The sequence below is a fragment of the Pipistrellus hanaki genome (assembly GCF_964339955.1).
Source record: "Pipistrellus hanaki genome assembly, chromosome: 4".
NCBI lineage: Eukaryota > Metazoa > Chordata > Mammalia > Chiroptera > Vespertilionidae > Pipistrellus > Pipistrellus hanaki.
Window position 1 is genome coordinate 88983296 of NC_140506.1, and position 13355 is coordinate 88996650.

The 13355-nt window shown below is 47.0% G+C and overlaps 1 protein-coding gene across 2 annotated transcripts in view; it reads right to left on the reverse strand.

Moving 5' to 3' along the window:
* Nucleotides 1-6237: 6237 nt before the first annotated feature.
* The window catches only part of DNAJA3 (DnaJ heat shock protein family (Hsp40) member A3), a 28389-nt gene continuing 21271 nt past the window's right edge, over nt 6238-13355 (reverse strand). Inside the window, exons 8-12 of one of the 2 annotated variants that reach the window (XM_084882358.1) lie at nt 12539-12667; nt 11930-12045; nt 11122-11219; nt 8025-8137; nt 6238-7409 (exon numbers count right to left, since the gene is read on the reverse strand). In XM_084882358.1, the coding sequence (XP_084738484.1) occupies nt 8037-8137; nt 11122-11219; nt 11930-12045; nt 12539-12667 (444 nt within the window). In that variant the 3' untranslated portion in view covers nt 6238-7409; nt 8025-8036. The remainder of the gene's footprint in view (nt 7410-8024; nt 8138-11121; nt 11220-11929; nt 12046-12538; nt 12668-13355) is intronic. The other variant, XM_084882359.1, reaches the window with a different exon arrangement.

Consider the following 13355-nt stretch of genomic DNA (forward strand, 5'->3'; position numbering starts at 1 on the left):
TGCAGTTTTTCGTTTAGTCTAACAGTTGTGAAACAGCACTGTGACCACAGCCAGGGAGTGGCTCTGACCACCCTGTTCCACATTTGAAGTGTGGACAGAGCCCATGACACAGAGGACTTCCCCTGCCAGCCAGGAGCAACACTTTTTAAAAAATATATATTTTATTGATTTTTTTTTACAGAGAGAAAGGGAGAGGGATATCGATGAGTGAGAAACACAAATCAGCTGCCCCCTGCACACCCTCTACTGGGGATCTGCCCGCAACCAAGGTACATGCCCTTGACCGGAATCGAATCCGGGACCTTTCAGTCCACAGGCTGACGCTCTATCCACTGAGCCAAACTGGTTTTGGCAGGAGCAACACTTGTCGTCATCCCTGCACCCACCCTCTTCATGTCCAGAAAGCTAGTAAGGTCAATGATGACAGCTTATTCCTTCTTTGAATTGAGGGTTGGGCCTGCCCTGGGTGCAGCCTCAAAATGTGTGTGATCGTCAATCAAAGCAGGCTGGAAAGCCAGTTTGGCTTGGTGCACATGTGTCAAACACAAGGCCCGCGGGCCAAATCCAGCCCGCCAGGCCTTGCAATGTGGCCCGCACCGCGCTGTCATCACTGCACTCCACTGTCAGTTTATGACATTGTCAGTTTATGACTGTTCAGTAAACCATTCGGCCCGCGATTTAGGCTGGATTTTAGATTTTGGCCCCTTCTCTGATTGAGTTCGACACCCCTAGCTTGGTGGATAGAGCGTCAGCCAGCGGACTGAGGGGGTCCCAGGTTCGATTCTGGTCAAGGGCACATGCCCAGGTTGCGGGCTTAATCCCCAGTGAAGGGCATGCTGGAGGCAGCTAATCGGTGATTCTCTCTCATCGTTTATGTTTCTATCTCTCCGTCTTCCTTCCGCTCTGAAATCAATAAAAATATATTTTTTAAAAAGAGCTCAAATTAGCTATATATATTTTTTAAAAGGCACATGGGATGTGGCAGATCTGTAGCCCCAGGTCACCATAATTGGACATCACTGAGAAAAGGTGATGCTGCTTGCCCTGGCTGGTGTTGCTAAGTGGTTAGAATACAGGGCCATGGACCAAAGGGTCTCCAGTTTGATTCCTGGTCAAGGGCACCGTCGACCTGGGTTGCTGGTTCACTTCCCACCCCCTGGTCAAGGCATGTGTAGGAGGTAACCAATCGACATCTTTCTCACATCAATGTTTCTCTCTCTCTATCCTCCTCCCTCCCTCCTTTCCACTCTTTCTGAAAAGCAATGGAAAAAATATCCTCTGTTGAGGATTAACAAAACACACACACAGACACACACACAGGTGACACTACTTGCAGCAAAGCTTAAGAATGAAACCAAGAAGTAACAGCCCTGCTTTGTAGAGTCCACCACGCATTTGGAGGCAGGTGGTGCAACCGTCCATTTCCTGTTCACTTGAGAGAAAAGGAACAAAGACTTAGAGAACACAGGCTTTTCTGTGGATTTATGTAATCTCCATCACGGCCTTTTTACTTCCCTTGGTGACCAGACTCATGGAAAAGGGTGGTAGTTCTACCAAATTCATGCCATCTGTTTAATTTAAAAAGCATTTCTTTGACAACTTACCTTGTTCTAAATACAGGGCTAACCAAAAATGTTAGCTCTCCAAATGCCTTGAGGAGAGCCAGATACAAATATGCAATAAATAATTACAGACTGACAGAGCTGCAAAGAACAAGAAGGATGACAGTTGGAAGTGGTTGTTTAAAAAAATATTTTTAGGGAGAGAGAAGTCTCAGTGAGAGAGAAACATTGATTGGCTGTCTCCCACATGCTCCAGCCTATAACCTGGGCATGTACCCTGACTGGGTATCAAACCAGCGACCTCTTGATGCATGGGTTGACACTCAACCACTGAGCCACACCAGCTGGGCTAGAGGGGCCTACACTAACGGGGATGGGACAGCCTCTGAGGCCTGAGGGGAGGTCAGTGAGCTTCTGAGGCAGGGTAGGAGGGAAAAGACCATGACAGCTTGGGATTCCAACCCACCTGGACCAGCAAGAGAACATGAGAGATTATTTGCATCCAGCCCTTTGTGCCCAAGTCCCACAGATCCCCTGAGGGAAAACTTAACCTGTCTGGGCTGTGGCTCACGATGGACCTGCCTGACTTCAAATCACTACAGTAAGAAAGCACATGCCCTAGCTCACTGGTTCTCAACCTTTTTAATGGTGCGACCCTTTAATACAGTTCCTCGTGTTGTGGTGACCCCCACAGGTTGAGAACCGCTGCTGTAGAGCCTAAGACCGTCAGAAAACACAGATATTTACATGACAGTTCATTAACAGTAGCAAAATTACAGTTATGAAGTAGCAGCGAAAATAATTTTATGGTTGGGGGTCACCAGAATAGGGGTTCCCCACCCCTGTTCTAGTCGCTGGCAACCTCCCTTCTACTTTCTATCTCTGTGGGTTTGACTATGCCAAACATCTCACATAAGTAGCTGCCAACATTTCAAAATGAGACATTCATAGCAGTATTCTTGATAATTGCAAAAGAGGAAATAACCCGAATGTCTGTCAGTGAATGGGGGGAAAATGTGATCTATTCATAATATGGAATATTACTCAGCCATAAAAGGAAATAAAGTATTGATTTATGCTACAGCATGGGCAAACTTTGAATCATTATATTAAATGAAATGAGAACAGAACCACAGGTCACATATTGTATGACTCCATTTAGATAACCCGCACAGAACAGAATTGTGGTGGCCAGAGGCTGAAGGACTTGGGAGAAAATGGAGAGTAACTGCTAATGGATTTGGAATTTCTCTTTGAGGTAATGAAATTTTTCTAGAATTGAGTGTGGTGATGGTTGTACAGCGTTGGAACTAAAACCTAGAAAATTGTACGCTTTAATGGCGAGTTGAATAGTATGCAAATCTCTCAATAAAACTGTCACCTCAAAAATGAGGTAACTCTACATAAACAATCTGGATGCCGCCCTTGTCGGTGTTGTTCAGTGGTTAGGGGTCGGCCCTCAAACTGAAGGATCCCAAGTTTGATTCCAGTCAAGGGCATGTACCAGGGTTGCAAGTTCCCTGCACCAATTGGGATGTATGTGGTAGGTTAACCAATTGATGTAGCTCTTTCACATCTGTTTTTCTTTCTCCTCTCTCCCTCTCCCCATCCCTTCCACTCTCTCTAAAATCAATGGGAGAAATATCCACCAGTGGGGAATAACAAAAAGTGTCAGATTTGCCCTAACCGGTTTGGCTCAGTGGATACAACGTCAGCCTGCGGACTTAAGAGTCCCAGGTTCGATTCTGGTCAAGGGCATGTACCTTGGTTGCAGGCACATCCCCAGTAGGGGGTGTGCAGGAGGCAGCTGATTGATGTTTCTCTCTCATTGATGTTCCTAACTCTCTCTCACTCTCCTTTCCTCTCTGTAAAAAAATCAATTTTATATATATATATAGATAGATAGATAGATAGATAGATATGTCAAATTTGATTCCTGGTCAGGGCACATACCCAGATTTTGGGTTCAGTCCTTGGTCGGGGCATGTGCAGAAGATAGCCGATGGATGTTTCTCTCACATTGATGTTTTTTTTCTCTCTCCTTTCCTCTCTATAAAATCAATTTTTAAATAAAAGTCTATTAAAATATATATACATGCCCAGCTTCTCTTGGAAAGCACAAGATTAGCAGCACTGGGTCTGAATTCCTGCATTAACCCCTTACCCTGCCTTGGGTGGAGCGGAAGAATGGCTGTTCCATTTACTACCGTGTTTTCCTGAAAATAAGACATCCTCCGAAAATAAGACCTAGTGCATGGAAAGATAAGACATCCCTGAAAATAAGACCTAGCGCAACTTTGGGAGAAAAAATTAATATAAGACACTGTCTTATTTCCGGGGAAACAGGGTAGTGAACATGACAGCCAGTCTCCACTCCCTACTATCTCCTGGGCACTGAAGGTCAGGGCCACTTTGTTTCTTTTTTTTTAATATATATTTTATTGATTTTTTATGGAGAGGAAGGGAGAGAGAGAGCTAGAAACGTCGATGAGAGAAACATTGATCAGCTGCCTCTTGCACACCCCCTACCAGGGATGTGCCTGCAACCAATGTACATGCCCTTGACCGGAATCGAACCCGGGACCTTTCAGTCCGCAGACCGACGCTCTACCACTGAGCCAAACTGGTTTCGGCTACTTTGTTTCTTTTTTGTGTGTTAATCCTCACTGAAGAGTATTTTTCCACTGGTTTGAAAGAAAGGGAAGGGTGTGGGGAGCAAAATACATAAATATGAAAGACACATTGATTGGTTGCCTCCCAGGGATCAAAACTGCAACCCAGGTACGTGCCCTTGACCAGGAATCGAACCTGTGACCCTTTGGCCCTAACCAGTGATCCAGACTAGCCAGGGCTTGCTTTTGTTTTTGTAAAGTCCTTTACTGGGCCATGTGTTTGACCCTTCATAAGGATCATGTCAAATAAAGCAGAACTGGCCAAAACCGGTTTGGCTCAGTGATAGAGCCTCGGTCTGCGGACTGAAGGGTCCCAGGTTTGATTCTGGTCAGGGGCATGTACATTGGTTGCGGGTACATCCCCGGTAGGGGGTGTGCAAGCGGCAGCTGGTCGAAGTTTCTCTCTCATCGACGTTTCTAGCTCTCTATCTCTCTCCCTTCCTCTCTGTAAAAATATCAATAAAATATATTTTTTTTAAAATAAAAATAAAGCAGAACTGGTTAAAGGTTATAAAGTTCAGATTTCACAGTGTTTATTAACAAGAGTGCTACATGCCTCCCACAAAAGCCATGACAGCTGATGTAACAAAGTATTCAGTGACGGGCTCCAATATTACAGAACAAAGTGAAGGGCAGGGACAGTCCTGGGACGTAGGCTTGTGGGATCGAAGAGGTTCTTATACACTGAGGGGGGGTTTCATGACATGAAGTAACATTGCACTCAAGTCCACCAGAGCCCAAAGGCTGAGGAGGAGGATGGCTCAGGTGGGAAAACGAATCAGAACAGAGGCCTTCAAGTGGGGGTGAAGACAAGGTTCAGTGGCCAAGTTGGCCTCATCCACATGTGCCTGTGCCTTCCCTCATCCATCCTAACATTTCAGCAAATGCTCAACACCCATCTACCTTTATCCTTCCTCCCAATCTCCAAAGGCTTGGAGATAATTTTTTAAATGCCTCATCTCATGCTCCAGCCCCAACTCAGGCTGCAAAGTTGTCTGGTGACAAATGCCTCAGGAGCCAACTGTGGGAAGAAGCCCAATCCAAGCCTTGAGTGGGACTTGATGCTAGATTTGCACTGGCACTTTCCTACATCTGCAGGAAGAACCCTCACTAAGCAATAATGGTATTGCTATCAAGAAAACCCACTTTTCTCTTTCAGTCTTTCTTAGACTTCTGCTTTCAAAAGACAGGACATGAGTGGGACTCCACTGCTTCTATAGGAGATAAACTAAGCTATCAGGAGAAGCTCCGCAAGCTTCCTGCTGCTGTACCTGGGTCTAGGATCATGAAGGGACCCATGCTGAGAGTCCACAGCAGACACTCAATAAAATCTGCTTGAATGAGTGACAAGTATCTAACACTGACAGGAGTCACCGCTAAGCTCCTTCCTTGCCCATTAGGTCTTTCCCATCCTTTCACCCAGCCCAGCGAGTGCTCCAGAGCCCAGGGGCTGGTTAGAGAGATGTGCTCGGGACCCACTCCAGCTGTGCCAGCACTGGGGCTTTTGTGAGACATTCTCTGCTGGAGCCCAGACTAGTCAAACTACAATGAGCAAAAGTTCACTCTCTCTCTCTCTCTCTCTCTCTCTCTCTCTCTCTCTCTCTCTCTCTCACACACACACACACACACACACACACAGAGTTAATATTCCTCTAAACATAATGGGGGAGAACTAAATCTAGCAATGGAGACATATATAGGAGGCTATACTGGACATCTCTCATGGCACAAAAGAAGCTACCCACCAAATCCTAGAACATTCATTCAAATCAGTTGTTCCATGGCAAGCTCCCTGCTCTGGGACCTGGGCTTGAGAGGATTAGTACTTGTCAAAGCACACCCACCCATCGCTGTGAGCGTGCTCACAGGCAGGCATGACTGCGGGTGAGGAAGGCCAGCAGGAGCGTGGCGCAGCCTGTTCTGCAGAGAACACCATATAAGCCCCTGCTAACCCCCACAGAAAGCTGCTTGAACTCTTTCCAAAAAAAAAAGTAACCACAATGTAGGTTTTAAATATCTTTTTGCAGTAGATAATCTTTTACATGGATAAAGAATCATTTTACATTCGTAGATCAGACACTAAAAGATGCTTTATTTTAGTAAATTACAAAGGAAAACTATTCAGAAGTGTTCTCCATTAGCCTGTCTTACCACACGGGAGGGTCTGGAAACGGGATCTGCACATCCTAGAAGCTGAGGCTGAGAAAACGGTTTTGCTCTGGCTGGATGGTGGAGAGCTTTCCTTTGCTGAACAAACATTTATATAGGAAAAGACAATGATTCTTAGCATTAAATAATTTAAACACACTTCTGCAAACAGGTGTCAACAGTGTAGTGGTGAGACCAAGCTGTAGCGGGCAGTGGGGGTAAGGCTCTAAGGAGGCCATTAGCTAGGCTGTGGCCAAGGATGGCTGTGGTCCAGCAGAAGGGCAGGCTCCACTCACACCTGGCTTCAAACAACAGGACTCAACAGTCATGGGCAAGAGGCCACCCCGGTGGGGTGGGAGGGAGGACTATCCGTCCTGATAAAGACCATAGCCCACGTCAGGAACAGTGCCTCCAGGGACCCTGTGTGTGTGAGAACCCAGGATCCAAGGCCCTCACCTTCCAGCTGCTTGGTACCCTTGGGAATTAAAACAAATTCCAAGAAGAGCAAGGGATATGTCTACTGAGGGATAGACGACACTGAGGGGGCTTGCAGGGCCCTGGTTCCTGGAAAAGACAACCTCATTCCAGAACCTCCCGGAGGTTTGATGAGAGAGAAATTAATCACTTCACAACTTGGTGCAGCTCCAGGCTTCATTTTTAAGCTGTAAGCATAGCCTTTAATTCTTTACTAAGATTTCCACCACATTTGATTCCAAATTAGAGTTTTGGCTCTGCAAGAAGTATCCAGATGTCTTACTCTGTCTGAGCCAGAAGAGGCTGAGTTACACGCATGGAACAAGAACTTCTACCAGCCCTTAGGCATGCCATGCCTTACTGCCCAGGGCTGTCCACCGCGACCATTCTGTGGAGAGGCGTGCTGTCACATGATTTTGCTGTTGCCAAGGCGGTCCAGAGGGCCTCTGCTGGCAGGGCTCGGTGCTGCAGTTCTGGAATCCTCCTGCCCCAAGGTGCCCAGGCCATGAAGAGGAGCTGCGGCTCCCAGCCTAGTTTCCAGTGGACCGTTTTCCTGAGCCAAGACACAAACGGTTACAGTTTACTGGCATTGCAAGAACAGCACACTCCTGCGGGTGAGCTTCTATCATCCCTGGGAAGGAGCTATGCCAGGAGCCGCAGCCATCAGGAACCCTCACAAGTATAAAGTTGGTCCCCAGAACCCAGGTATCAAGCACAACTCCTGGCAGCCCTGGAGGTGACTTGGTGCCCTACATCCCCAGGCAGAACAGGCGCCGTGAAACAGGCAGGGAGTTGGGGAGATCTGAGTTCTAAGCCTGGCTCTGCTATGGCTCACCCTCTGCAGCTGTGGGCAACATGATTCCCACCAGTGTGGGATGCAGCCCCCTAGGAGCTGGTGGAGGGAGGGCTGAGAGGCAGCCCCCAGTGCAGCCTCTCCCTACGGTCTGCTTCAGCCCTGCACTGCCACTGCCTCTGCCATGTTACCTAATGCAGGTGTCTCCGTGGGCCAAGAAGCTTGGCTCCAAGGGGCGTTAGATACACCGTGCCTGAGCCTGGTACCTCTTCCAACTCTGGGGGCAAAGGGGGGCTGAAATTGGTTAAAGTATGGGAAAACAGGGATTAGTTAACAGAGGAAAACAAAGGGGAGAAACCTCAAGGGTTTTCCTACCTCGGCTAGGTATCAGGAGGTAAACATTTTCTTAAGTTTGGAAAGGAATCCCTCCTTGTCCCCAGCCTCAGGCCTAGCCTTGCCTCCTGCGGAGCTATCCATGGTGCTGCCACCTGGGCACAAACAGCAGAAAAAACTGGGGTCAAGGGCGCACACCACCAGGCGTCCCATCCCCACCTACCCCCGCCTGGTCACCCAAGAGCTCAACAATCAGGAAGCCACCAGAGGAGAGGGGGCAGCTCCCAGGTTGGAAGGCTGTCTTGCCTTTCAGATGACGAAGCAAACAGGCACTTTATTGTATCCCAACTGCTACCTGAGTCACTGGCCCAAAGGAAGGAAATAAAAAACAGCCAGACAATCACCAGATATCTCCATCTTAACAACTGTAACAAGAATATAGCCCAGCACCAGATGCCTTCCTGGCCAGGCCACAAAGTTTCAACATTAGCTCATTTAATCCTTAGGGATAACCTTATCGGTAAGTTTCAGAAGGAAAACACACACACACACACATACAAAATAAAAAATAAAAAATAAAATAAATGGGTCACAGAGAGATTAGATGTTTGCCTAAGATCACAAAGTAAATGGGAGTTCAAACCCAAGCTGTCGAACTCCAAGCCTAGGTCTTAACTACCATGCTACCGACTAAGAAAGTGAGGATCAATCCAAGACCAACCGACCAGCTTTCATACCCTCACATGCACATGTCTGTGGGATACTCAGGGAAGGATTCACTGCCTTTCAGAACCCCAGGACATATGTACTTCTTATCTGTAACGACAGCAGTGGAGGACCCTGTATGTTACTGGGCACGATCTCCCCATCTGGGACATCTAACCCTAAATGCTCCAGAAAAAGGGAGATTGCTCCCTGTTTCTTTAGGGCCCAAGCTGAGACTAATGGGACTAACTCTGCTATACAAATGCATCATTTTAAAGATCTGCCAACCATTAGGTAGGGAGGGCAAAGTTTTGTTATGAGTTAGATTACAGACCTGTACTCAACATTTTATGTGGTTTTTTTTTTTTAATGATTGTTTTACAGAGAGGAGGGGAGAAGGATAGAGTTCGAAACATCGATGAGAGAGAAACATCGATCAACTGCCTCCTGTATACCCCCTACTGGGTATGTGCCCACAACCAAGGTACATGCCCTTGACCAGAACCGAACCCGGGACCCCTCAGACAGCAGGCCAATGTTCTATCTACTGAGCCAAACCGGTGAGGGCCAATTCTAAGGTTCTTAAATACCATTTATGCCTTGGCCAGATAGCTCATTTGATAAAAGCATTGTCCTGATAGGCCAAGGTTATGGGTTATGGGTTATGGGTTTTTTAATAAAAAAATCAACCAGCCAGGGCAATATAAATCTTAAAGGAAGAACTGGTGAAGTACTGCATCAAACACACAAGAAGCTCCCAATAAATTCTGGATGAATAAGACAAGAGGGAGTTAGCTATTAGGACAAGGAAGCATAAAAATAGGGAGGGTTCTAAGAACACTCAAAAGCTGACTATATGATCAACTCTCAATTTAAATGATCAGAAAGGGGTTTTAAAAAGCAACAACAGACCCAACCAGTGTGATATAGTAGTTGAGCATCAAACTATAAACCAGGAGATCTCCATTCAATTTCCAGTCAGGGCACATGCCAGGGTTGTGAGCTCGATCCCCTCTAGGGGGCATGCAGGAGGCATTCGATCAATGATTCTCATCATTGATGTTTCTCTCTCTTTCCCTCTACCTCTTCTCTGAAATCAATAAAAATATATTTTTAAAAAGGCAACAACTGGTGACTACTAATACCCAGCATTCTAATAACAGTGCACAAAGCCCATGTGCTTGTGCAGGGCTCAGCTCAAGAGACCCCAAGTTCTGGGTGGGTGCAGAGAGGAAGAGGACAGGCAAGAACTGTCAGCAGAATAAATCTCACTTGCTGTGTGATGTGGTAACATTTGGGATTCAAAAAGGAGAGGCTGGAAGTGTACATTAAAGTTACATGGAATAACTATTCCCACTATTTCCACTTCTTTTTTGTTCAAGGGTATAACGAGAAAATAGGGGAGAGTATACATATGTACCATACCATTGAAAACAGTATCTCATCCATGCTTGGCTAGGCCACAGGGTGTGTGGTCGCTACTTTTTCACAGAGGACATGGTCTCCTGGATTCAGCAGGAGTTCGGCAAAGTCCATGCAAAGGCTGCTCCTGCTGGGGCACCCCTCCCTGCTGGGTGGAGTGGGAAGTGAATCCAAGACGAAGCCCTCTACTTCACTAGGAAATCCTCCCTTTGCCCCCATCACCTGCTCTGAATGACCATATACTGGTCTAATACTATTCAAGTTCTGAAAACACAAGCGGCCAGGCAGAAACAAAATGATGCAACAAGGAGACATGTTTACAGCTGAAGCCAATTACATTCTCAGTACATCCTGTCCTGACCGAGCAATCGTCCAACCAACAGAGAACCAGCATCTCCACAATACAGCAACCCCCTCCCATGGGAAAAGGGCTGTGGCCATGGTTTCCCGTCACCAGAGCGTCTGCCTGAACGTATTTTGGTGTCAAATATCACTAATATTTAACTATACCCTGTAGACCAAGCGTGACATTTGAGCTCAGGATAAATAAGGCACCTGTTCGTTGCCAGAGGAATTCAAAGTTAGCCCTGCTGGGAATAGGCAGATTTGGAGCCAGGTGACGATGGTTTTTATTGATGTGGAAGATGTTGTTTATCAGATACTCTGCAATCTTGGTGAAGCATTCTGGGTCAGGAATGCATAAAGCCTTCCATCCCTCTTCTTAAGCTGTTAAAAGGAGCTCTAGTGTGGTAAGGTGCCCAAGGTCACAAGGCAAGTGGCAGAACCAAGGATAGAACTCCGAAGAGCAGCTGAGACACATGGCTGCGACCTGGCAGGAAGCCATCCAGGACTAACACAGAGGAAGGAGTAGCTGTGCTCTGGAGCACAGTTACCCTTGGCTGTCCTGAGCCCTCAGGTCCCCTCTTTCTTCTGTGCGCTCTGGAGGCTCCATGAAGATCCCCAAATGGAAACAACATGCTTCAAAGGGACTGAGGATGCCCGTCCACCTTACCGGTGCTGGTGTTGGTGATGCCATTCACTGTCCCCTCCACATCAGTCTCATCCTCAGCATAGCTCAGGATCAGGTTGTGTTGCCGGCTTGTCAGTCTCCTGTGGAGCAAGTACAGTCAGTGTCAAGTGTTTCCTCTGGGCAGCTCTTTGAAGGACGAGGCCTAGGCCAGTGTTAGGAAACCTGGGACCCCCAACCCAGACAGAGCATACAGCCTGACCTGAAGAACCACATCCTCAGAGCTTCTGGAAAAAAATCTCCTAAAATACTCTTAAGTGTTTCAAACAACTGCCACTATGGCTGTGCTAAATAGTTTCCTGGGGTGGGCCGAGGAGCTTTTATAAACATGTGGGGGGGAATTAAAAGGAGTGCTGGCAACCTAGTTCTCCCAAAGAGAGTCGGCTTGCCTGTTCTGGATGCCCAAGCATTCTGCTTGGATCTTTCTTCCAGAGGATGTGGGTACCCTGTGCCATGACCTGGTTATACATCTGTTTCTCCCACCAGAATGTGACCACCCTGAGAGCAATAATAAAAGCAACAGCAGCAATAGCTAAGCATTCCCTATGTATTATTTATTTAATTCTCCAACTCAAGGAAATCGACCTTTTTCATTATGTCCACTTTGCAGATGGAAAACCTGGGCAGGACACACTGACTGAAAGAAGTAGCCTGTCCAAGCCCCAGCACCGTGGTGGTGCTAAACCATCACACTGTCTCACTCAGCACAGGACCTGGCACTCAGATGGCCTTGCTCGATGGTGAAAGTGAGCAGGGATCCCACAGGCCTTGCTGTGGCTAAGTGGGCGCTTACTTTGGAACTCGTATCTTGATGTGAATGTAGTGATCTCCGTAGCCATAACTGTTAATCCGAGGGATGCCTTTCCCACTCATCCGAATCTTCTGGTCTGTCTGGACACCAGGGGGGATCTATAAAGAAAAGAAGCCTGTGGTTTTCCTCGTTCCAGTTGCCCACTTGGGTTTCTAGACAGAGCCCACCAACAACAACATGAAAACTGGCTAAGCTGGGGTCCAACCTGAACAGAGCTAGTAACAAGGATATAGGGACAGGTGTTTGGGGAGGTGAGTCGAGGGTGGGCGCACAGAGAGCCCGACCTCAAGAGGCAAAGCCAACACAGGAGGGTACCACTGAAGCTGCTCCCTGGCTTAGCAAAGGAGGAAATGGGACTTAAGAATCGCTGTCCCTGGTGATGACACCATCAAAACCCAGAGTTTGTGACTCAAACTCAAGGAATAGCCAGCCACTCCTCCTGTCTTCCCCAAATGTCATTTCCCCTGAATCCCTGACATGTTGGTTGTTTATAGGTTCTAGCCACTTGTCAGCCATTTTCCATTTCAAGGGAAAAGAAAAAGAAAGGAAGCAATGAAGCAGGAGGGTGGTGAAGACAATTTTGCCTCTTACCGTCACATTGATTGTCTCGTACAGGCCCTGGGCTCGGGCTGTGCCCCCAAGAAGAGCCTGAGCTATGGAAATAAAGAGGTCAGAGTGGATGTCTGCGCCGTCCCTCCGGAACACGGGGCTTTTCTCCACCTAGGATCAAACACAAGAGACGGGCATTATACACGGAAACCAGACATCAGCCTGTGTCAGCAGCCTGAGCTCAGGGCCAGTGACATGCCTCTACGCTTGGAGTGCGGCATGAGGAGGAGAGCACACTCACAAAGTGAAGCACTATGCCAGGTTACACCTCAGGTCCATTTCTATACTATAATGCAAGAGTGCCTAGATTTCCTCAGGCTCAGATCAAGCCATTCAAGTATGAACAGAAATAAAGTAAAACTGGCTTACAGAACATTTAAAAAATCTTACTTTACTAGAAGGTAAAGAGGAACACAGACTAATGAACCTACAAAGGCAAAAATAGTTTTCCAAATGGTCATTTGGCACAAATTACCTTTAAGACAGACTGTCAACACTAGAATTATTTTGATTTTGTAAGTACTGGGGGTTTTTTTGTGTGTATTTTAAATTTAAAATATTTTTATTGACTTCAGAGAGGAAGAGAGAGGGAGGGAAAGAAACATCAATGATGAGAGAATCACTAATTAGCTAGCTACCTCCTGTACACCCCCTACTGGGGATCGAGTCCATAACCCGGGCATGTACCCTGACCACGAATTGAACCATGACCTTCTGGTTCAGAAGTCATGAACTGAGCAACACCGGTCAGACTACCAAACTTTTCTTATCTCTGGCTTCCAGCTTGCTGTCTTTGTCT